Consider the following 24997-nt stretch of genomic DNA (forward strand, 5'->3'; position numbering starts at 1 on the left):
TTCACTTGAAGCCCTCTCCCCTACAGGGGATAATAATATTACATTCAGATGTGTGTTGTAAGAGATGAAAGACATAACAACTGCCTGAGGTACAAGAACTCAATAGAGACCAAAAATTACTACTATTGTATTATTTTTTGTCTCTCAGGACATCACGAGGTGAAATCCCCAGAAGAGGGAGGCTGATTGGGGGTTTACCCTGCCCTCTGCTACGGAGACAGGCCACACAGCCAGCTGGGGGTAGGGCTGCTATGGTTATCTTCAGAGGAGGAGGGGGCTGCTGAACTGAGAGGGAGCAGTGACAGCTGTTGCCATGTGGAGGGGCCTTTAACCCCTATAAACTTTTGTGAAAGTGGTTTCCTTTGTGACAGCTTGAAATATTACACGGCTTACTTTCGTGTCGCCAGTGGATATCATGAGGTCAATCAGGTTTCCTTAGATGGTGCAGGGCCAGACTTGTGTGTGCCTTCAATACATTACCCAGGCAACCAGAGGGAGGCCACAGCTACTGAGAGGCATAGGGCATCCCAGCGACCTTTGGTCTAGAATGCACTTCCCTCCCTTGCAGAGAAAATTCTAAGCATATCTCCAATGTTGTTGCTTCTTTCCTGAAGTTAGCCCTGCTCCTTCTCCCATGCCCTCCACGGCAGAAAAAGGGCTTCCAACTCACTGTTCCTATTGGGTTTTACTCCAATTTGCAAGCATGAAAATAACCACCTTGAGCTACAGTGGGAGAAAGCATGGCTTCATAGTGTTGTAAATTTAGTGTCACCACATCTTTGTGTCTCTAACTCAAATGGGCATCTGTTCTTCCCCCCAAAAGCCAGGGCAGTATAAAACCCATTCCAATGAAAGTGCGGGCCATACGAATGTGAGGGGGCAAAAGATACAAAGCAGAGAGGCAGGGCCATGCAAATAGAAAGGCCATTCCAGGGTTGATAATTAACCAGGGGCAGGCCTTTAGAAGATTAAATGGAAGAAGGTAACTCAGTTACATACAATGAGTAAATAAACTGAACAGGCAAGTCTCTGCAGAGAACCACAAGGCTCCTAAAATAAGGAACTGGCATTTCAATCCAGATTCACATGGGTCCAGAAAAGGTTAGAATCTTGCATGTCAAAGAAAAAGAAAACTCTTGATTGCACCAGAAAATGAACAGTCTCTTTAGCCACGAGTGCAAGTGTTTTTTTTTGTTTTCTTGTTTGTTTCAGTTTTGTTACTATTGTTTTAGTTCTTCTTCAATGTCTAATAAGGAAAATAAGATTAATAGCTGATGTTTATTGAAAGCTTACGATGTGCCAGATACTGTGCTCAAGGATTTATATATATATTAACTCATTTAATCCTCACATCAGGCATAAAACTAAGTATGTTTATTATCGATATTTTACAGATGGTGTGACTGAGACCTGGATAGGTAAGTTACTGGCTGAAAGTGACCGAGTGAGGTTGGTGATGAGGGCTAAGCTTGAAACCTGGGCAGCACCATCACACTCTGTCCTGAGGACTTTCATAGGATCGTCTATAATACCATTTGCCATCATTGGTACCCTGGGTAGAGGAGATGCTAGGAGCAAGGACCAGAGCCAAAGATACTGCAAAGCAATGGAATCCCTGTTGGGGCAACGCCCCCAAAGGGAGAGACGTGGATGGAGCAAGAGGAGGACGAGTCAACAAGGGACCGGAGGATCTTCTAATCCCTGTGGGTGGCAGTGAAATCAGTGCTTCCTACGAGCAGGGGTTTAGGGCCCCTACGTCAGGCGTGCTACCCACAAAGCCAGAGCCCTTTGCCTCCAGGTGCATGGGTGAAAGAGAGGAAGAGTAGGGAGAAGACACAACCGCTGTTAATTAAGTTGGCAGGGATGCTGTGCTCACAGGCTATTGGTAAGAACTGTTCACATGACCCTCATTCGTATGTGAGGGGGAGAAGAACACATCAAAATTTGGCAAGACCCAACAGTCTGTAACAAACTCACTAGTGGGTTGTCACCCAGCATTTGATTTATTTTCTACCGTTTCCTCCAGCCTCAATTCAGCCAAACTGGACTTCTCTGACTCTTGTTTATGACCCCAGGATTCCACTCTACAAAGGGACTTACCACACACAGTTTTCCTTCCCCTTTTTAAGTAGCTAATCCCTCTGTATCCTTCAGAGTGTCCTTTAATCATATCTTCAGAAAAGCCTTCTTGGGCATCCTTAGCTAGATCAAATCCTGGGTCAAGCTCTCATGGCAACCTTTACTATTTTTTGTCGTAGTATTGATTTTTTATTTTATGATTGACTAATTTTTATTTTCTGCCCTCCCTCATAGGCTACCATTTGAATAGCGGCTCTCTTTTGGTTCATTGTTTTATGTCCCAAGATTTACAATAGCAGATACTCAGTAAACGCTAGTTGACTGACTGGCTGGGTGGCTGAATAAATAAATATCCAATATTTTTGATAGATGTATAGATAGATACAGATATATAGATATAACTTATATGTACCTATATGTATAATTTTCCCTAGAGGATATCAGTTGATTATTTAAATGTTGAGAGGTAAGTGGGAATAATTGAAATGTATAGGTCCAAAGTGGGAGCAAAACACAGGGTTTAGCAAGTTGCTGAAGTTTTAATGTTTCGTTATCTTTTTCTTTTTAATATGTAAACTCGTATTTGAGTAAGCTCAATCTGCAAATCTTGAGAGTAAACAATGAGGTTCCTTTCTTCTGTAGATAATTTGGGTTTCCTTTGCCCTATCTGAGGCTCTTGGCTTCACCCTGAGTTCTGTATTTACCTTCCCAGCTTGTCAGCGGGACCTTGGACCTTGTCTTAGACTCCCTAACCTAGGGCCACATTTGGGCATTATCACATGCCATCAAAACAATGCCAATTTCCTTCATTCAGCTTCCTTCCATTTTTATTTAGATTTAGTTCATTTTTCAATTGTCCTCTATTACTCACTTCTGAGCCCAGTAATCTTTTCATGCATATGCAGGCTTATCCAAGATCTGGTTAACTGTAGCAGGAAGGACCTCCACAATATCTTACTCTTCAGGTTACTTTTGACCCTCTAAATATAGATTATTCATTCTCATCACTTTTTTTTTCCTTTATCTTTAGTGGCGTTATTCTCTCTGATGGTGGTCACACTATCTCTGTGATGTTCATTCATGTATCAATCAACCCATTTATTCGTTGGACAGAAATCTTAACATGATTATTCAGATCTGGGCAGGGGATTGCTGCAATGTGATGAAAATTAGGGTAAAAATATTCACAGTTCCCTGTAGATGCCAAGCATTCAGAAAAATCCTTACTCTTCCTGGAGAGGTCAGGAAAGGAAATCTTCCCTGAACTGGAATGATTTTACCTGAAGTGAAAGCCATTAGGACTCTTAAGAGCTGGGCTTAGAAGTGCCTGAACCTCACCTCCACCACAAGGTATTGGTAGAAGCCAGTCACAAGGTCAGCAAAGGGCAAATACCCTCCACCTCTCGGTGTGAGCAGTGGCGTGTGCATGGTGCAGAGGGTGGGTAGTGCCCCATCATCACCAACTATTTACCGCAGACAGCATACCCTAGAAATCCAGAAATTTATCTCCCGGTATTTCAGAAAAATGTGCTTGAATATTCATTCTCCTCCATTACCCTCTTTATTAACCATGTTCTTGTGTCTATTGGATCCCATTGTCTACTTTCTATAACTATTATTTTTTCCTATTACTTAAATTATTTTAAAGTATAGATTTTTTAACTTTTGTTTTTCTTTCTTGCAATCTTCCTCTCTGTTCCTAATTAGATTGTCAACTTCTTTTCTATTTTGCTTTTTCATGGCTTTATTTCCCTCCTTTACTTACTTTCTGACATCTGCCAATTAAACATTTTAAATGTCATTTTCTTCTTTAAGCCCTACTTTAACTTACTTTAAACAGTAGTTCTAATAAACTTTTCATACATCCTTTTGGGTTATTGGGGAATATCTTGGAACATAGAATCCACCTATTTCTTAGTGGAGATACTTTCCACATCTGTGTTCGTCAACGACCACTTTCTTTTGCCATTCCTTTTTTCTCTTTTGGGGGTAATGTTTATGTGCACATTCTGTGTAGTTTCCTCTTTGAGTATTTGAATGAACCATCAATTTTTTTTTTTTAAAGCTTCAACCATTCTTTTCAATTTATTTGATATAAAGGAAAACATCTGGTTTAGGGTATGTGTTCAGAATACAAACTATCTGTGAAGCAGGCATGATGCTGGTACCTAGGAAAGACAGAATCTCTTTTTTCTTTGCTGGAACTGCCATTAGGAGGTTGCTGGCAGCTTTTAGTTTGGAGAGGCTGAGAAAGCTCTCAGAATTTCTGGAACCGATTCCTTTTGTTTTTGGAAAATTACCAGCTCTAGATACACATTTAGGCAAAACATTTCTCACCCTCTTCAAGGGCATGGTTCTGGCTGAAGACACACACTTACATCACTGGACAGAATACTTGGCATCTTAATCTGCAGCATCAGCATTCAGATTTATGGTGACTTCACTGCAATGGCCAAGGACGATGGGTGGGGACTTGCTTTATATTTATATAACTACAGAGCCAATCCTGAACCATGAATTTTTGGAAGAAAGTTGTGAGAGAGGAGTCAAGGCATCAGGAAATTGACTCTGCTCTTAGTAGAATGTTCTCTAATTCAAGGCTTTATGCCCGTGTAACATATTTAAAGCCAAGTGTTTGTCAAAGTGGGTGTAGCAAGGTGTACCCCAATCAGAGGTCTCCCTGCCCACCAGCATTTCATTCATACCCTTTTTGTTTTCCTTATTAACAAAAAGGCTAAATATCTTCTCCCATGTTTAGAAGCCATCTATTTTCTGTTCACTACTGAATAAAACCTGCCCAACTTTTAAATTATTTTTTATAGAATGTATAAATACGCATGTTTGTATGTGTGTGTATTTGCATATTAATTCTACGTTGTTCATATACGTTACATGTATACACTTCAAGCTTGTGACTTGTCTTTTCACTCTTAACATGGTACATTTCAATGAACAGAAGATCTTACTTTGAAAGTAATGAAATGTACGAATTTTTTCCTACATTTCCTACACCATCCTATGTGGATGGTGCTGTTTGTATCTTGTTAAAAAATCCTTCTCTTTCCTACGTATGCAAATTATTCTCGTATTTGTTTATTTAAACGTTTAAGTTTTTTTCCTTTTGGTTTTAAATCTCTAAACTAAATGGAATTAGCGTGTGTGTGAGATATGGGATGGGAATGCAATTTCATTCTTTTTCGTATCGCTAATCAGATGCCTCTGTAGTTTGTCCCCTGTTCTGATTGCCGGGTCCACCTTGAATTACGTTCCCTATATGCTCACAGGTCTGTTCTATTGGTCTATTCCTGGTGTGGCCACACTCTGTTAAACTGAGTATTTTTATACCTGGTGGTAGAGGTTGTCTTGGTGTCTCCTGAGTATCCACCTCCCTTGCTGTGGTCCTTCTCCCTTTTCTCCTCAACTCAGGCCTCTCATCTGTCTCCCTCTTCTCCCCCTCCCACCACATCTTCTTTTCCCTTCTCTTTCCTCCCCAAAGTTCTTTCTCCTTATTTCTCCCTCTCCCTCTTTCCCCAGCCTCTTTCCTCTTTATTCCGCAGCCTCTGTCCTCTTTATTCCCATCTTCTCGTTCCATTAATTTATTCTTGAAATAAAGAAGAACTCATCTGCCTCCCAAAGAAACTTGCTTCTCAAAGAACTGAGGATGGGAGATAAAAACATGAGTGGGATTTAAGTTGATGGAGAAATTACTTCCAAGAGGAATAAATCCAAAAGGAGGATGTAAACAGGGATCCAGAAATGATTCTTAGAGTAGATAGCATTTGAGTTGAGACTTAATGTGACAGCGACCTTTTAGAGTGCTGTCTCTGGGGTCAAGTCCTTCCAAGTGGGCGGAACACACTAAAATAAGTTCCAGGAACATAAAGAGTAGATGGTAGTGAGCATGCAGTGAGTAGAGCAGGTCAGCTCGTGCATAGGGTAAGGTGCAGATCGTGGAGGGGGTGGGTCTCAGGTCAGCAAGGGAGAGTGACCTTTCCTTGTGAGCCATGGGAAAATCACAGAGAGATAATGTTATGATCAGAGATGCACTATAAGAAAGTTATCTGACCGCAATGTGTTGGGTAAACCAAAGATGAGAGCATTCTGAGTCCAGTCCAGGAGACCCTGAGCTTGTATTAAAATAGTCTAATCAAAAGGTAGGAAGGGCTTATACTAGGGCCTTGGCTGCAGGTATCAAAATAATGGACACCTGCCAGACCCTTTGAAAAATGGAATCAATCAGTTTTTGTGATCATGGGCCCTGGAAGGGATGAAAGACAATACTGAAGCCTTGATCCCAGGACACTGGGCAGTTATCAATTCCGTTTACCAGGACTAGATGGGAGTTTCCAAGAAGTGAATGAAAATGTGTGTCTGGTCCCTCAAAGGAGGAGCTGATGCCATACTTTTTGGTCTGGAAGCTATCTATATAAACAAGATACAAATAGCACCATCCACAAAAGAAAAAATGCATACATTTCTTTATATTAAAAGTAAGAACTTCTGGGACTTCCCTGCTGGTCCAGTGGTTGAGACGCCATGCTTCCACTGCAGGGGGCATGGGTTTGATCCCTGGTTGTCAGGGAGCTAAGTTTCCACATGTAAGAACTTCTGTTCATTGAAATATATGTATGATGCTAAGAGGAAAACTATATTGTAGAGGAAGCTAAGGAGAAATTTACCGCATCATTGAATGCAGTCAAAATTGGAGTCATCATCTTACAATTAGAAACAAGCCTGCAGAGCCTTTTGTCCTTGGGGAAACTAGTGTCCTTCTAGATCCAAGGCTCGATGCCAGGGCAGGGCATCGAGGAAGGGGCAGTGGGCTGCCCATGTCTCTAGTCCTGGGTTAACGGGAAATTGGGAGGATCAGTGTGTCTAGTGTCACCTATTACAGAAGCCAATTCACAGGAGGACTAAAAAGAATCACTAAATTTGATAATCCAGAGTTTATCATTAAACATGGAAAGACTAGTGTCAGGCGTCTCTTTGGGGATAAACGTTAGATTTCAAAGGTGAAGATTTCAAAAGATTTGAAAAATGAGTATGGAATGAGGCAATGTAGCATCTGATGTACATGACTCTTTTGAGAGTTTGAAGTTGATACAGAGGCAGCTAGGATGGGACGAGCTGGGGGAATGGCAATATAGATCATCGTTTTGAGAATGGGGGGGAAACGTGTTTGTAGGTCAGATGATCAGCAGACGAAACGAATTTGAAGCAGAGGCTGGTAAAGTTGAGGAGGAGGTGTGAGGTCGTGGAACCAAGAACACAGGGGGGGCCTCGTGTAACAAAGGAGGGGGGGAGAAGGAGACCCAGCGGAGGAAGGCCTGAAGGAGGAAGACACAGATGGACCCCGAGTTCGGGAGAAGCTGGCCAAGGAGACACATGGAATTATCTTGCTCTCAGTGAAGCAGAAAGAAGAGTCATGTGCAGAAATAGTGAGGGGCGGAGTGGGCTTGACCACTGAGAATCACAGAGGATGGCAAACAATAGTTTGCAAAATGTGACGGAGATTTAGTCACCCTCCTGGGGCTGAACCCACAAGAACCTGCTTATTTCTCCTTTCTTCCTGTCGTTATCGTTGTCCTGTTATTGCTTTATTTTTGCATAGTTTCAGATTTACTTTCCTAATAATATTAGCACTGGATAGCTGAGGGAAAGATTTTCGTTTTCGGCCTCACTGCTTATAAAATACATTAATAGGCAAAGATAGAAATCAAAGCCATCTTTTTTTTTTTTTTTATGTGAAATTACAGAGTACATGTTTAAAAAACAAGTTTTCCTTTAACTCCAGACGCAGACCTAAATCTTAAGGGGTATAAAAAAAGGTTTCACATGGGAAGCTGGATTTTTAAGCTAATGAATGCAACTCTATTTTTGATACTATGCTGTGTGTTTATATAAAATAGAGGAGCATTTTAGGCCAATTAGTGGCTTGCAAACCCTATACTTTTTCCAGCGAGGGGTAAGCTTGACGAACTTGAGAAGTTAATACAGAAAAGTGTTGGCAGTGAAATCGTGCGGTCGGGTTGATTCGAGGCAACAAAGCTTGAGCATAAATTAGTTTTTATTTGTTAAAAGAAAAACAAACTCTGTTTGTTTTTGTAATACAGTTTGTTAGTTCTTTTAATTTGGGGGAAAATTTGGGGAATTCCAGTTCTCAGAGAAAGTGAGAGGCTCGGGCCAGGGTGAGCCAGGCCCCAGCTCCCAGGCCTGTGTAAACAGCCACATGCATCTCCCTAAATATACCTCGGTCAGAGGCAGCAGGGCGGGCCTGTTATGCCTGGACCTCGGCTGAACCGAGAGAGCCAGCCAGGCAATGACTGTGGTGGGGGCCACACTGGATTATTCAGACCACCAAAGGGAGCCCCTGGCATGGCCCCTGTCCCCCATCCGTCTTACGTAGTGGCTGTGGAAACCCAGATTTAGGGAATGATGTTGCACGATAGAATCTGGAGATCCTGGAGTCCTTTCCCTTCATTTTGCAGGTAAGAAAAGTCAAGATGAGACCTGTAGTTTGTCATGATCAAAGCAGATCCGTGCAACTCGAGACAGACTCAGTTCCCAAGTCCAAGGCTCTTTGACGTAAACTGTGCCATCAGCAGCCTTCTTTGTGTGGTCGGCCACGTGAGGACGGGAGGGGTTCTTCGAGCCTGGATCTAGAAAATATGACATACGTGAAAATCAAATGACTTGTAGCCCAGCTAATGGTAAACCTCTGTACATTCAGAATCCGTGTCATCGTTGAGCCCTTCACCCAGGCCTCAGCTGCAACTCCCAGCTGAAACGAAGCTACCCCAACCCTAACCCTATCCTTAACCTTAACCCTAATCTTGGGGAAACTTTATGTGATTGTTGCTGCATCTTACTTACTTTTATGAGTTGGTAAAAAATCTCAGGATTTGTGGTGTAAGAGTTTCTTTAGAAGAAGTCTGCAGCTAGGGTTAGTTCAATGTTGTTGTTGGTTTTTTGTTTTTTTTTTTTTTCCCTAGGGCTCACAAAGCACTCTCACATTTACAAAGCCCTTGAGACTCATGACAATACTGTAAAGTGATGTGGTGGAAATTGCTAGTGGTTCCCAAAATCTATTTTCTTTTTTCTACAACAGTAGAATTCCTGTGTTAATTAGTCAGGGTCCTAGAGAAACAGAACCCATCGGATATAGAGAAAGACATATAAGAAGAGATTTATTATAGGAATTGCTTCACAAGGTTATGGAGGCCAAGACGCCCCACGGTCTGCTGTCTGCGGGCTGGAGACCCAGGAGAGCTGCTGGTGTAATTCAGGCCAAGTCCGAAGGCATGAGAACCAGGAGTTCTGATATCTGAGGGCAGGAAAAGATGGACCTCCCAGCTCAAGAAGAGAGAGGGAAAGAATTCACCCTTCCCTTACCTTTTGTTCCATCTGGGCCCTCCATATACTGGGCAAAGCCACCCGCACTGGTGAGGGAAGATCTCTTTACTCAGTCTACTGAATCAAAAACTAATCTCTTCCAGAAACACCCTCACAGACACCCCCAGAAATAATGTTTTATTGGCTATCTGGTATCCCTTAGCCTAGTCAAGTTGACACATAAAATGAACCAACACAATCCCTGATTTTTATGCGGATACAAAAGAAAGGCCACACATCCCAGGCTTCCTTGCCGCTAGCTGTGAGAAAGGCCACACATCCCAGGCTTCCTTGCCGCTAGCTGTGAGAAAGGCCACACATCCCAGGCTTTCTTGTCGCTAGCTGTGGCCCTATAGCTAAGTTCTGGCCAATGGGATGAGAGGGGAGGTAATAAAATGCAGGCAGACAATGTGTGCTACTTCTATGTTATGCCATGGAAAGGCAATGGCAGTAAAGCAACTACATTCCAACAAAAATTAATTTAAAAAAAGGGCCATGGCAAACCCTTTCTCCCTTTCCACTTCCCACGAGAATATACCTAGACTAGTATTGAGGTGGGGAAACCTTGTTCTAGGTGATTCAGATAAATCAGTAAAGAATAAATGCAAAAGATTGTGATTTTTATAAGTGTTAATGATTGTGTGACCTTGGGTACATTATGTAAGCATTTGAAGTTTGTTTCCTCAATTTAAATTTGAGAGACAAATAGTTGCTTTGAGGAATATAACGCCGATTAGAGGGGCAGTGTATAAAGTGCCCATCACGGTGTCATTGTTATCGTCAACAGCAAGCTGAGCCTGGTTTTGGGGGCTGCAGAGGGGGAAGAACTGGATGTGGAAGGTGGAGAAGCTAGTGAGGGAGGGGGTGGGATTCAGAGACCGTGGTCAGCATCTTCGCAAGGCTTTCCTCTCCTTTGTGAGACCACTGCGGGGGTTTCCTTAGTGTGCAGACAGGACCCTGTGGTTAGTGCTGGAACTCTTTGTCCTGAATTCACAGTAACAGGAAGAGTGACTCAGTCTCCAGCCTCAGAGGATGGAGAGGCTGAGTCTGGTTTGGAACTTCCTCCCTTAAGTCAGGATTGGTCTGGGAACTACAATAATAAAGCCGAGTGTTGGATGATTCATAGACATCAGTGGGCCCGGCGAAGGCAGGGTGGGTGGGAGTGAGGCAAAGGCAAAGAGAGGATTCTGGCAACAGCAATTTTTATTAGCCTGGTGGTTTGAGCTAAGTTTTAAAAGCCAATGGACCCAAGCGTGAATCCCAGGTCTGCTAGTTTATTGGTACCAATTTCCACATCCTTAAAGGGGATAATAGCTACCTGTTGAGGACTGTTAATAGCCATCATCGACTGAGTTCCGATTATGTGTCAGTCACTCTTGTAACTATTTTTTGCACATTATTTGGGTAATCTTCCCAACAACCCTTGGGAGGTAAGAACTCTCGTGATTTCCGGGTTACAGATGAGAAAACTGGGGCTTGAAGAGGTCAGAAAATGGACCCACCTTCAAACTCTACTGCTGGGTGGCTTTGCCACTTAGAATTAAATGAGAAAACCTAACATGCTAGCGTAGTGCCTGGGTTATTGCCTTGAATAAACGGTAATTTTTAAATATTATCCCAATTTTAGAGATGAAAAAATTGAAGCTAAGAATGGCATAGTAACTCTCCCCAAATCGTACACCGTGTTGGTAGAACTGGGCTCAGACTTTCAGCCCTAAAGGATTTTCTACCCCTGCATCTGCCTTGGCACCAAAAGGGCTGTTTGAAAGCAGCCTGGTCACCCAGGATGGAGTGGAAAGTTCACCCAGCTCTCAGAGGTCAAGAGGATGCCCCGGCTCTTAAGAACATGGCCTCATGCTTCCCAGAGAGGATGTTTTCTTTGTTGGATGCATCTTAAAACAGCAGCCAAGAGCAGCCTCTTGCCTGCCCCTCCTTTCCAGGGACTGCTGGAGCCACATGGTCTCTCGCTCACTTCTGTTTATGGAGTTTCTCAGCCAAGAGAAAAACCATTAGGTGTCTAGTTGCAAGTAGAAAGCATCCAAGAAGCTGCCTATTCCAGTGGAAGTTCCTGCCAAGAACCTTAAATAAACTTGGTGGAGGGAAGACGTCTAAACCCATTCTGTACATGGTATATTTTGTTTGTTAGATTAATATGTAGGACTTGATTTCATCTAATTAATTAGTTTGGGATCTAAAAGCAGAGGAAAACGGTGGGCTTTTTTTCTTCCCACTTCTGATTCTCTTTGTGGGTTTCTTTTGGGCAAAGAAGCGAGTCAATACATTACTGAGGATAAAAGAAAAATCTCTCTGAAGAGTTAAGGAACTCTTTATTTATACTTTTAGCCAAAGGTGAGAGGTAAAGTCAACAATTTCTCTATGATCAGTGGCTATGCCCAGCAGCAGTATGGATAGAAAGGAAGACTTGAGCATGTAAGAGGAAAAAGTCAATACAGTTAAAAACTATAATGAAACATGTAAGATGCTTTGCCTCCATCTTTTTTTTTTTAAAAAGTCTATTGTGTCTCTACAACACTTTCAGAAGGAAACTGAATTGTTTTACCCTCTTTTAAAATATATACATATAATAAGGTAGAATCCCCTTATGTTTTACATGACAATGAATTTCATGCCACTTGACTGATGCCCCACCACAGGGTGCATTAATATAAATGACTCTCACTAAGCAGGCTGACACTTCTCGCCCTGCAAAGTGCCCCCTTAAAGATAAGAGGATGGGCAGGAGTTAGGTCAGCCCTGGTTCCTCACAGCTTAGATAGGGGAGAGTGGGCCGGGAAGTAGAGGAGAGCGGGGTTTGACACCTTATCTTTATACAAAATTTCTTTTCTCAGAATACAATGCACACTAGAGAGAGAGCAGACCTCCTCTCTACACGTTTATTGAAATGCTCCTGGAATAATTTTTGGAAGAACCTGGGTCGAGTTCAAGGCAGATGTTGAGATTTTCTGGAAAACCAGAAAGTAGTAAGAGATCATTCTGTAAGGAAGGGTCAGATAGACCAAAAGGAGATGCCCCAAGAAGACAGGCAACAGTAAAAATTTAAAGAAAGAGGCAAACACAAAAGAATTAGACAGTTGGATATCTAAAGAGTGAGATGTTAATATATGTAGTCAAGACAAAAGCAGTGGACAGTTATCTGAGTGGAAAGCAGGAAAGATTCAGGAGGGCAAATAAAACCCTAAATTAAGCGGCAGAAAAGTTACAAACACAGAAGCAGTGAAAGGTCCAAAATCCAAGCTGTGAAACCAGTAGGTCCCAAGTGCCAGTCACGAATAATGCATCAAGGAAACTTACAGTACTTACAGCTGATAAAACGAATCCCCTTCTCCTGGGACAGCAGAAGTTTAAAACAGAGAAAATGCATCTGTATAAAAAGCAAGGTCATTTTGCCTCTTGGCACAAAGCTGCAGAAAAAGGGAGAATGCTTGTGAAAGAAAAAAAGAAAGAAGGAAAGAGACCGTTCAAGACAACCGTCTCCCTCTCTGGGGCACGTTTTTCCTGGTGGCAACCTCCTCTCCGCCAGTCCTGGGCGAAATAAACAGTCCTCAGCACACAGAGTGGAGAAGCCAGAGGCTCTAAAACAGAGGATCTGCATCGTTGGGATCTATAAATCAGAGGCCACAGATATGCAATAGTGAGTCTGAAGTCAATACAGGTCATTAGGACAGATGGACGGATCCTGCTCTGCAGACCACCGACGCTTGACCCACGTGACAAGCGACCACGTGGTCAAGGAGCCCCGTCTCTGGTCAGGTCGAGCTTCCCAGCGTGTTCATCTCATGAGCTCAGAGTGAATCGAAGTATTAAAAGGCAACTGTGATGAATAGTAAACCGAAGAAGTTGTAGTCTGCACAGGCTTCCTATCCCTGCGGGTGACCAGCCTCAAGGTTCTGTGGCCTCAGGACCCTGTGAGGATAATGGGGGTCAATGTCAAGGCATGCCAAGGTGTCCACCTCACCTGGTTGGGAAGCTTTACCTTAGGGGATGGTTTGAGATCTCCTGAGATAATTACCCTCAGAGGCAGATGACCACACAGTGAAAGCAATGGATCTAAACACGTGTCAAAATTTAGTAAAGAGCCCTGGAAACTACTGTATAGAGACTGAGACCAGCACAGAGTAAGGTGATGTTTCAAGTGAAAAGTATAACAGAGGGAAAGAAGTCATTGTTTCCCTGAGTAGTACAAAGACCTTCCTCCTGCCCCTCCTCCCCCTCCTCCCCCTCCCCCTCCCCTCCCCCCCCCTCCCCCTCCCCTCCCCCTCCTCCCCTCCCCCTCTCCTTCCCCCTCCCCCTCATCCTCTTCAGCGGTGGAAGTTACAGTGTATAAATGTAAAGAAACAGAGGCAGATGAAGCAAAGAGCAACCTAGCAGACCAGCAGCAACAGTTTCCTGGGACAGAAGCAGGACCGGTAACTGTAGCACAGAGATGGTGTAAAGCTCAGGCTGCTGGGGTGTTTTCTCAGGCCAGAGCCATGTTTTAAAAATAATTAAATTTGAGTGCTTTTAGGGGTATGCATTTTCCATGTTTTTGAAACTGCCACCCTTAATATTTTATCAACCTTTTTCATTCCTTCTTGTTATTTTCCTAACCTCTGAAGGTATTAGAGTTTGAAAACTCCAGCTCTTGAGGAGTGCTGGGAAGATCTTGAGGCCAGCATTTTTGGAGGCATAACCTCCTAAGATGATCAGCCCAGCCGCGATAAGCTTGGGCCCAAGGGAAGGAATGTACAAAATCAAGACCGCAACTAGCATGGAGACAGAAACAATTCCTGGGAAAGAAATACTGTTACTAAGAGCTACCATACAGTTTCAAATTTTTTAGGATTAAAACACACACAGATTTATGCATACGTATTTTCTAAAAACTCTACTTTCTAAATTATCTTTATTGGACATGTTGCTCGTTTACCATGTTATTTTGTTCTCCTCAATGACAAATTCTTTTGTTTCAAAAGGTGTCCAAAGAGGATGTTCAAGTTGAAATACCTAACTTACATGAACTTAACCTACCACCTGATAAAGGTCTAACAAAGTCATAGCCAAAGTAGGCAGAAAAGACCCTTGACTGAGTCTTCCAAGTAGCCAAAATGCATTGCACAGAAGGGCTTCTGTGCACATGTTTCTGTATCTGTGAGATACTAAGCCTTTTGCAACATTGTTCTGATTTGGGGCAAAGAAAAATATGACCAACCTGGAGCTCCTTTTCTGCTTTTTGCCTAGAAGGAGCTGGTGTTGATGTGGGATAGATGAAAGGATATGCTTGGAAAGATTAAAGGTTTGGGATCTACCATTGGAAGCTCTGACCCCCAAAGAGAACTCCATTCCCAGGGGTTCCTGCTGTCAGAGCAGTGAGATAGGAGTGGATTTCTGTAATGGGTGAGTGGAGATGTCAGGCTGGACCACTTTGGGGAGATTGTATGGAAGACAGTCTAGAAAAAAAAATCGTTCTCCACAGAAATAATATGATTGACTTACCTAGTAGTGCCATTCTTAAGTAAATGTGGGTGAACTCAATGATGTAAAATATCAGCACACACATGGAAACTTGTAAAGCAGGCGTGTCTGAATGCACCATCGAGTTTACTGACATAACACGCATATAAATTTTAGCATTTAGAAGCCATCCACCCCTCTCCACCCCAGCCTCGAGCAGAATAAAACCATTGCAAAGGTTTTAGCACAACCTGGTGGTCATTCTACGGTGTAAAATGAGATGAGGAAAATAATTCAAGTACATCCATGTAAAAACACCTCAGTGTGACAAAAATTATCCCAGAGAAAATACAAATCATTCCCATGAAATTTACTGTTCGGCATTACCTAATAATAAAATGTGAGTCTACATCAGTAAAATAAAACATACAATTTCTCAAATTTGTTTTTATTCAGTGCTCATTCAGAAAGGAAATATAGGTTTTGGATGAAAAAGTGTCCTGAGTTGAAAATGGATTCTTCACAGACTTTTTTTTCTTTTACTCAGAGAGTTATTTCCATAGAATTAATTTTAAAAAATATTTTTAAAGTTAATAATTTGGTCTTCATCAAAAAAATAAGAAGTTGGTGTTTAAAAATAAGTTAATGATTTTTTTAATAGAGAGAATGTCTTAGGAAGTCCAAATTTAAACACTGAATATTGATATTTTGTTTCACTAATAAATGAACATTCCTCTTAGAGTGATTAAAAAAAGGATAAAGTAATTGTATAACTTATTGGCCTGGTTTTCTCACCCTAACATAGAAAGCCCATCATTTACATTGTATATGTTTATAAGTTGTTTTTTTTTTTGGCACGTTACATGATGTCTTTATTTTTACATGTTGATCTGGCAAAATTTTGTATATTGACATTTGGGTTTTTTTAAATTTTCATTTTATATTGGAGTATAGTTAACAATGTTGTGTTAGTTTCAGGTGTACAGCAAAGTGATTCAGTTATACATATTCATGTATCTATTGTTTTTCAAACTCTTTTCCCAGTTAGGTTGTTACAGAGTATTGAGCAGAATTCCCTGTGCTATACAGTAGGTCCTTGTTGGTTATCTATTTTAAATAAGCTTTATCAAAACATTTTCTAGTTCGCATAAAGCAAGGGCTAGAAGGGCTGATTTGACTGAGATACAGATCGGGCTACCAGCTCAAAGAAGATTTATTTTCCAGGGAGCATTTAGGGACTTATTTCCTCTGAGACTTTAGATTATAAGTTATTGGGGTCAGAACTGTTTAAGTCTAAGAATTTTAAATCTTCATTAAGATTTTTTTATAGTTTTTGAAGAAAGTTTTTATCAAGCGAATATATAAACAAAGCAAAGAATTTCCATATTCCATTTATTATGAACCCATAGCCGTATATCTCTGGTGATCTTTACATTTTCCTTAATGATGGTATGATTTTTAAAGGGTTAAATACCACTTTTATTTCTAAATTAAGGAATTAGTATTTTTGAGTCAGTGATCTGTTAAGAATTATTATTGAAATATGACTATTTTGATAATTGAAATATGACTATTTTACTGAAACTGGAATGGAATATTTACTTAGCTCTCTGTAATAGGCCCAGTGATGAAGAGCTACACACAATGGAAAAAAATGTAAAAGCTTTTTTAATACTACAAAAAAAATATACTTTCCATTGGTAAAACTTAGTTATTTGGGAGGTTATTTGCATTTGTATAATTTATACACATTCATGTGTATAAATGCTTCATTTATTCAAAATACAGATTCTCATGAAAAAAATTCACCAATGTTTTAAACGCCTATTCAGTAATAAAATCACTTCACCGAGACCCTGTAAAATGTATGACACATTGCATTATCTGTACTATATATTTCACTGCAAGGATAATAGCTGTTTTGTTAAAGTGGAATTGCTAAACATGCACCCCAATGAAAGTTAATCACATGTTTATTTTTGCACATGTCTGATGGAAAAAAAAAAACCCAGAACCCTCCAATTATGACTTCTGGGGCATTGTTTTTCATTAGCTGCTTCAAAGCAATCCCCATTTCTTATCTTCAAACTTGGTAGGTACAGGGTGAAATTCATTTTAGGTGAAGTAAGAAAATCAGGGAGAGAGGGTCTAGAACCAGATGTTTCCCTCCAATACAACAGTGTCCAACCGAGAGGCCCCAGAAAGGGCCATGTTGAGTATATTTAGATATAGTATATAGTATATACTATATAGTATATTTAGATTCCTGCAGTGCCTCCTCTGAGTTTGTCTCTGAATTCCCCTCACTGAGCCCTCCCCTTCCTGCCCAATGGCGGGAAGGCCTCCCCAGGCTGCAGGCTCAGTGCCGCATGAGCAGCTAGCTCTGCTCTCTGCCTGGGTTTGTGGCAGACCACAGAGACCCCCCGCCACAAATCTGCTTCCTTCCAGTTCATAACACTTTCATTAAAATGTCCCCAGAGACTACCATGTGTCAGGTGCTTGAAATACAAGAGACAAGCTCACTGGGGCATGAGCTCTGTCAAGGTGGGCCCTGATGAAAGCAACACACAGGGGTGAAAGGACACCGTGGAGGGGATGGCCGACATCACCCATGGGGGAGGAGAGTTCCCGAAGCTGGGGGGAATAGCACAACTTTTGTTCTTCAAGGTGGGTGACTTGGAGGAGAAATCATGGTAATGAAGTTAAGGATTATCTATTTCACCATCAAGTCAATATTTTACTTGAGGTTGACATAAATTTATACAGGCAGACCTCTGAGATATTGTGGCTTCAGTTCCAAACCACTGCCATAAAGCAAATATGCCAATAAAGATAGTCACATGCATGTTTTTGGTTTCCCAGTGCATATAAAATTTGTTTACACTATACTGTAGTCTATTAAGGGTGCAACAGCGTTATGTCTGAAAACATGTACATTTCTTAATTTAAAAATACATTGATAAAAAATGCTATCATCTGACAACCCACTGTTGCCACAAACCTTCCATTTGTAAACAATGTGGTATTTGCAAAGTGTAATAAAGCAAAGCACAATAAAACAAAGTACATCTGTACACAAGAAAAGTAAAAGATGACTGACAGCATTTAAAACACTTAGTCAGCACTCCAATGTTCTCGCTACTGCAAGTTTCTACAGAAAAGGTACATAAATAGATTCAGACATAGTTCTTCATTTTGAGGAGTTAGGTTTCCTGAAAGAGACACTTGTATAAAAGTTATGATGGGAAATGACACATAAAAACTGTGCAGTGAGAGTAAGATGAGGGGGTGATAAACGCTAGCTGAAGTAATAAGAAGATACTTACAGATTTAGTGATATTTGGGATGTGTCTTAAAAGCATAGAAGTTCACCAATCAGTGAAAAGAACTTATTAGGTCACCAAGAAAGGACAAAAGGCTAGAGTTGGGCAAAGGAAACATAGATAAAAACAGACGATATTAGGAATAGGACAAAATGGTAATTAATACGCTCGGAGAACTTTTCCCATCATAAAGTATCAACATGAGGTGATTAGAAATGAAGATCCTGAGAATAAATTAATTAATAAGAATTCTTGTGAATAAAATTATATTTTAGGGGAATAATCAATGTAAGATAGAAAATGAAGACTCTCAGAGAAGAGACCAAAAAGACAATGAGATTTTTTTTTAATAGCAAAGTAAATAAAAGAAAATTAGAGAATTTGCAAATTCAATACAAAAAGAAGGTAATTGTCACCCCTGCCTTCCCCCCCGCCCCTCCACAAACAAAGAAGAATAAGATGAGGGAGGATGGGGAAGAGAGAGACAGAGAGAAACTGAGAATTAAAGAGAGAATGAAAAGGAGGAAGGGAGGAAATCAACAAAGACATAATTTAGGGAAATGTCCCCAGACAGAAAAATATTAGTTTCCATATGAATGGGCCTCTCAAGTGACTAAAACAGTGACATTAAAAAGCAAACAAACAAAATAAAACCTGCCCACATCATGGCACCTTATTGTGAATAATTGATCCTAAAATATCTCAGGAAGGAAAACAAGAAACCTCTGAAACCAGGTTATCAGGAACCAATTGGCATCAGACTTCCCAGAAGCAACAGCCAATGCTGGGAAACAAAAGGGCAATGCCTTTAAAAATCTGAAGGAATCTAATGGATTTAGAAGTTTGAACAAGCATCCCTAAAAGAAACCAAATATATGGAAGAGAAATTCAAAGACACAATAAATGAAAAAAATCATGAAAAAGTAAAATCTAAATATAAAAGTTGAAAGTGCAGAGAGCCCAGAAATAAGCCCACACATATATGGTCAATTAATATATGACAAAGGAACCAAGAATACGCAATGTGGAAAGAACAGTCCCTTCAATAAATGGTGTTGGGAGAACTGCACAACCACATGCAAAAGAGTGAAACTGGATGACTGTTGTATGCCATACACTAAAATTAACTCAAAATGGATTAGAGACTTGAATTGATGTCTGATCTGTCTTAGCGATGATTTTTTTTTAATTTGACACAAAAAGCAAAGGCAACAAAAGCAAAAATAAACAAGTGAGACTACACCAAACTAAAAGCTTCTGCACAGCAAAGAAAACCATCAACAAAATGAAAAGGCAACCTACTGAAAAAGGGAAAATATTTGCAAATCATATATATGATAAGATGATAATATCCAAAATATATAAAGAACTCATGCAACTCAATAGCAAAATATCAGTCAGATGAAAGAATGGGCAGAGAACCTGAATAGACATTTTCCGAAGAAGACATACAGGTGGCCAACAGGTACATGAAAAGATGCTCAACGTCACTAATCATCAGGGAAATGCAAATCAAACCCACAATGAGATATGACCTCATACCTATTATAATGGCTATTACCAAAAAAACCCAGAAATACCAAGGGTTGGTGAGGATGTGAAGAAAAGGGAACCCTCATGCATTGCTGGTGGTAAAGCAAACTGGTGTAGCCACTATGGGAAACAGTATACAGGTTCCTCATAAAATTAAAAATAGAACTAAAATATGACCTAGCAATTCCACCTCTGGATATTTATCCAAAGGAAATGAAAACTAACTCAAAAAGATATATGCACCCCCCATGTTTATTGCAGCATTAATTACAACAGCCAAGATATGGAAACAACCTAAGTGTCCTCCAATGGATGAATGGATAAAGAAAATATGGTATATGGATACAATGGGATATTATTCAGCCATAAAAAAGGAATTCTGCCACTGTGACAACATGGATTGATCTATAGGATATTACGCTAAGTGAAATAAGCCAAATGGAGAAAGACAAATGCCGTATGATCTCATATGTGGAATCTGAAACAAACAAGCAACAACAACAACAAAAGAAAACAAAACAAAACCCTAAGTCATAGATACAGAGAACAGATTGGTAGTTTCTAGAGGTGGTTGGGGGTGAGAAGGGTGAAGTGGGTGAAAAGGATCAAAAAGCACAAACTTCCAGCTATAAGATAAATAAGTCCTGGGATGTAATGTACAGCATGGTGACTATAGTTAACAATACTATATTGTATTTGAAAGTTGCTTAGAGAGTAGAACTTAAAAGTTCTCATCACAAGAAAAAAGATTATATTGTACACCTGAGACTAGCATATTGCTATATGACTCTTATTTCTCAATTAAAAAAAAAAGAAAAGAAAATGGTACACACTGTGTCCCAGGAAGACTTCATACAGAAAGATTAACACCATGATTAGGTGGGATGAGTTTTTGAATTTCAAAGTTCAAGAAAGAATCGTGAAATCATCCAGGAAGAAAATACAATTGGATACTAAAAAGAAAAAATAGGTTTTGGTTGGCTCCAACATTCCACAGCAACAATCAATGACAGAATTCAGTGAAACAGAGTCTATAAAATTATTTGGGATCAAAAATGTGACTCAAATTTTCTACCTCCTGCTTGCTGTCTTTCTAGTATACAGCTAACTTTGGACAGTCTCAAGGATCAGGTCAGAGGGAAATAGCATCATAAAGAATATCTGATAAGACCCACTCGACAATGAAATCAAGCCAGTTAAAGATTAATCAAAGTAAGAAATTCAGGAGTGGGAGCCCTCAAAAGGACTCTAGACCCTTACTCAATTTAGAGGCAGGTCTAATGCAGTTCTTGCTGGCTTGATATTGTGAAATTAGCAATACAAATAGGAAAAACACTGAGAGGTGGAGAGAGACAAAGTTGAAGGAAGTGTGGATATGAGAACTCATTATCTTGAAAAGCAGGAAGACAAAGAACAGTAAGTGGTGTTAAAACATTTTGAAGGTTTTATGATCCTTCTTTGCCTTAAGTTAACATGAAGTCATTTAAATTAATATATGCAGTAAAAAAAAGATAACTTAGGTATAGGTTAAAAATTTTTTCAACTCATTAAAATTCCATTTTTTCAGTAAATTTAACTGGATTAAACATAATCCTTTGTTTAAAAAATAAAAAATCTATATTTTGATTTGTATTTTCAAATCTTTATGTTTTTCTAAATTGTTTCACTTTTTTTCTAATGTAAAGAAAATCCTTATTTATTTTGGCCTCCTTCCCTCCTTCCCTTTCTCCTTCCCTCTCTTGGTAACTTCTATATATATGGAGAAATGACTAGCATAATATTCACCAAAATATAATGTTCACTTTGAAAGTACTTTTGGGGACTTTTAAAAATTTAACTGTTTTTCAACTAGGTAATGGATCCACAGTTTAAAATTCAAACAGTTATGCTAAGACATACAAGATCCTACCCGTGTTACCATCCACCACCAGCCCCAACAGGTAAGTACATAACATTCCATTGAAAGGGAGCACCTTAGGTTATTCCAGAAGCCTATAGATAGACACTTGGGTTGTTTCTAATAATTTCCAGTTTCATAGGAAAATGCAATAATTTGTACACGTGACAACTTGTAACTGTATAGCTATTTCTGGAAGGAAATCTGGAGATGTGGGGTTTCTAGGCAGAAATGGAAATGCATCTGTAAATTTGGTAGATGTTGCCACGTTGCCCACAGTAGGGCTGGTGAAATCGTGAGGGTCCTCAGTCCCCAGACCTCCTGTGTATCTCCCATTAAGAGCGGTTATGTCAATGTTGTCTTGATTTGCATCTTTCTCATATGAGTGAGATTGTGCATCTCCTGTGTTTAGGCCTTTCGTAGTTCTTGTTCTGTGAACTCTTATTCTCCTTTGACCAATTTTCGATTGGATTTGGGGTGATTTTAATTTTTATTGGTGCTTTTCTGTATTGCTTGCTTTTCTATAATAAGAATGTGTCAATTTTATAAAACAAAACTTACTGTAAAAAAGCATAAGACCACAGAGGAAGAGTTTGGCTTGGTAAAGTGTAGAAAAACCCTTTCTGAGATAGGATAGGAGCGGGAGAGTGAGTAAGGTAAGGATAGAAATATATTTTTAAATGCATAAGAAGAAATTTAGGTGAGTGGCTTCTATTTTTGTTTCTTTTTTTAGTAAATGAGTCAATGGCATTTGATGGAAATAGTAGCCATGGAGATGTCCAAGTTGGGAAGAGCACCAAGGAGGCTGGTAGAGGAAAATAATCCACTCACCATATTGTGGTCCTGAATCAAGTTTGGAATCACACATATTTAATGATGCCAATAGGTAAGTTTTGTTTTTTTTTTTTTAAATTGAAGTATAGTTGATTTACAATGTTGTGTTAGTTTCAGGTGCACAGCAAAGTGATTTGGTGAGATATAGGTATATATATATTCCTTTTGAGATTCTTTTCCATTATAGACTATTACAAAATATTGAGTATAGTTCCATGTGCTATACAGTAGGTCCTTGCTGGTTATCTATTTGATATATATTAGTGTGTATATGTTAATCCCAAACTCCTAATTTATCACCCCCCCCTTTCCTCTTTGGTAACCGTGTTTGTTTTCTATGTCTGTGGGTCTATTTCTGTTTTGTATGTAAGTTCATTTGTATCATTTTTTAGGTTCCACATTTAAGTGATATCATATGTATTTGTCTTTCTCTGTCTGGCTTACTTCACTTAGTATGATAATCTCTAGATCCATCCATGTTACTGCAAATGGCATTATTTCACTCTTTTTTATGGCTGAGTAATATTCCATTGTATATATGTACCACATCTTCTTTATTCATTCCCATGTCAATGGACATTTAGGTTGTTGCTTCCATGTCTTGGCTATTGTAAATAGTGCTGCAATGAACATTGGGGTGTATGTATCTTTTCGGATTATGGTTTTCTCTGGACATGCCCAGAAGTGAGATTGCAGGATCATATGGTAACTCTATTTTTAACTTTTAAGAAACATCTATACTGCTCTCCATAGTGGCTGTACCAATTTGCATCGCTAATTATTAGAGAAATGCAAATCAGAACTACAGTGAGGCACCACCTCACACCAGTCAGAATAGCCATAATCACAAAGTCTACAGATAATAAATACTGGAGAGGGTGTGGAGAAAAAGGAACCCTCCTATGCTGTTGGTGGTAAGTTTTTAAAAATAATATTAGTTCCAAGCAGAGAAGCTACAAGTGTGGAAGTGGGAACAGAGATAAGAGGAATCTGACCAATGCAGACTTAATTGTCGGTAGGGCAGGAGGGCTGGTGGCCAAGGTCGTGGCAGGAACTGGGGATGCTACAGACAAGTATGTGAAGTGAGTGCCCAAAAAGGAGAAAAGAATCAAGACGGGAAGGAGAACTAGAGTTCTCTATGGGGTAACTAGAAATTCCAGACCATACCCAGTTATCTTTTCTTTTTGTTTCCTTTTGTAAAAATTCATATCAAAGCATGTCTTTCACTTGTAATAATTTCAGCTGCTACATAAAACACAAATCTCAGATAATATTCCCAGAAGGATATCTTATATGTAAATCTCCATATGTAAATATGTAAATTTAGAATCACGTTAAATAATGAATTGCCTCCAAAGTGCATCATCTTGCAATGATAAATAAAATTAATCTCTTCCTTTAACATTGTATAAATGTAGTGTTGATTTTATTTCTCAAATTCACATGTTCTCTGAAAGACTGCAGGGCATTGAATGAAACCATACTATAAAATCTGTAGGGAGAAACAGTGGATTTTAGTAATTTGACTAAACTTGTCATCGATTTGACTGATTTTGACTTTTTTTAACTTCCTGCATTTAAATTGTGAATAAATATTTTGCTACCTCTTGCAAGAACAAATAGAGTTTATTTACCACTGACTCTCATCAAAGAGAAATTTGACTTCCATGATTTAATGCTACTTTAAACAAAGAGAAAACTGCCAAAGCCTGTTTTATTTACAAAAATAACTTGTTTTGTTTAAGAAGTCACTTTATAAAAGTAAAACTGACTGTGAGCTCAGATGAGAAACATTAGTTTGTCTGAGGGGAAACCCACATACTTGCAGACACACTGAAAAATCCTAAACTAAAGTATACTGCATTTATATCACTGATATGTATTTTCTCTCATAATTCACGACTCTAGCTATTGAAAAAAAGTGCTCCTTGGATGTTGAACTAACTGTTATCCCTTATGGTGTACTTGTGTCCTCCAAGATAGATGCAGAGTTCTTTAGGATTATTAGACATTGCAAGATAGTGTGGGAGAAACGTCAAGATGAAGATTCTAGGTCCTAGGACAAAGATCTGATGGATTATTAAGACTTGTAACCTAATCAGAGTGCGTCCGCTGGAAAAGAATAGTGTAAGGGAGAGAAAAACACATGTTTTTAAAAGATGATGTAAAAATAACCATTGCTAAAATGTTCCACAGAGCGTTACCTTAAATAGCTAGCTAACTGTTCTTTGCTATTATCTATGAAGACCCACAGCAATGTATGAGAAACGGTGGGAGATTTATCTTCCAAGTCAATTCAAAGTAACTCAAAGCAGATACTAGATGGCCAATGAGCAAGTTTAGCTTTTATTTCTGTTAATTATGATGAAATTATCCAAACTTTTAGTTTTAAATCTTCTGCATAGTCTTTGTTTTCCATCCCTGTCTTTAGGCTGTCAATGCAATGAAAGCAAATAATTATTAAATATAAATGGAAACCCCTTTATAA

The 24997-nt window shown here is 39.6% G+C and overlaps 1 protein-coding gene across 1 annotated transcript in view; it reads left to right on the forward strand.

Annotated features, from left to right (window-relative positions):
* Positions 1 to 2185, forward strand: part of LOC309643253 (uncharacterized protein) — a 157177-nt gene extending 154992 nt beyond the window's left edge. The window contains exon 4 of the mRNA XM_082425869.1: positions 1395 to 2185. Within this exon, the coding sequence (XP_082281995.1) occupies positions 1395 to 1717 (323 nt within the window). The 3' untranslated portion in view covers positions 1718 to 2185. The remainder of the gene's footprint in view (positions 1 to 1394) is intronic.
* The last annotated feature ends 22812 nt before the right edge of the window (positions 2186 to 24997 follow it).

The sequence above is a fragment of the Balaenoptera physalus genome (genome assembly GCF_965194825.1).
Source record: "Balaenoptera physalus genome assembly, chromosome: 1".
Lineage (NCBI taxonomy): Eukaryota > Metazoa > Chordata > Mammalia > Artiodactyla > Balaenopteridae > Balaenoptera > Balaenoptera physalus.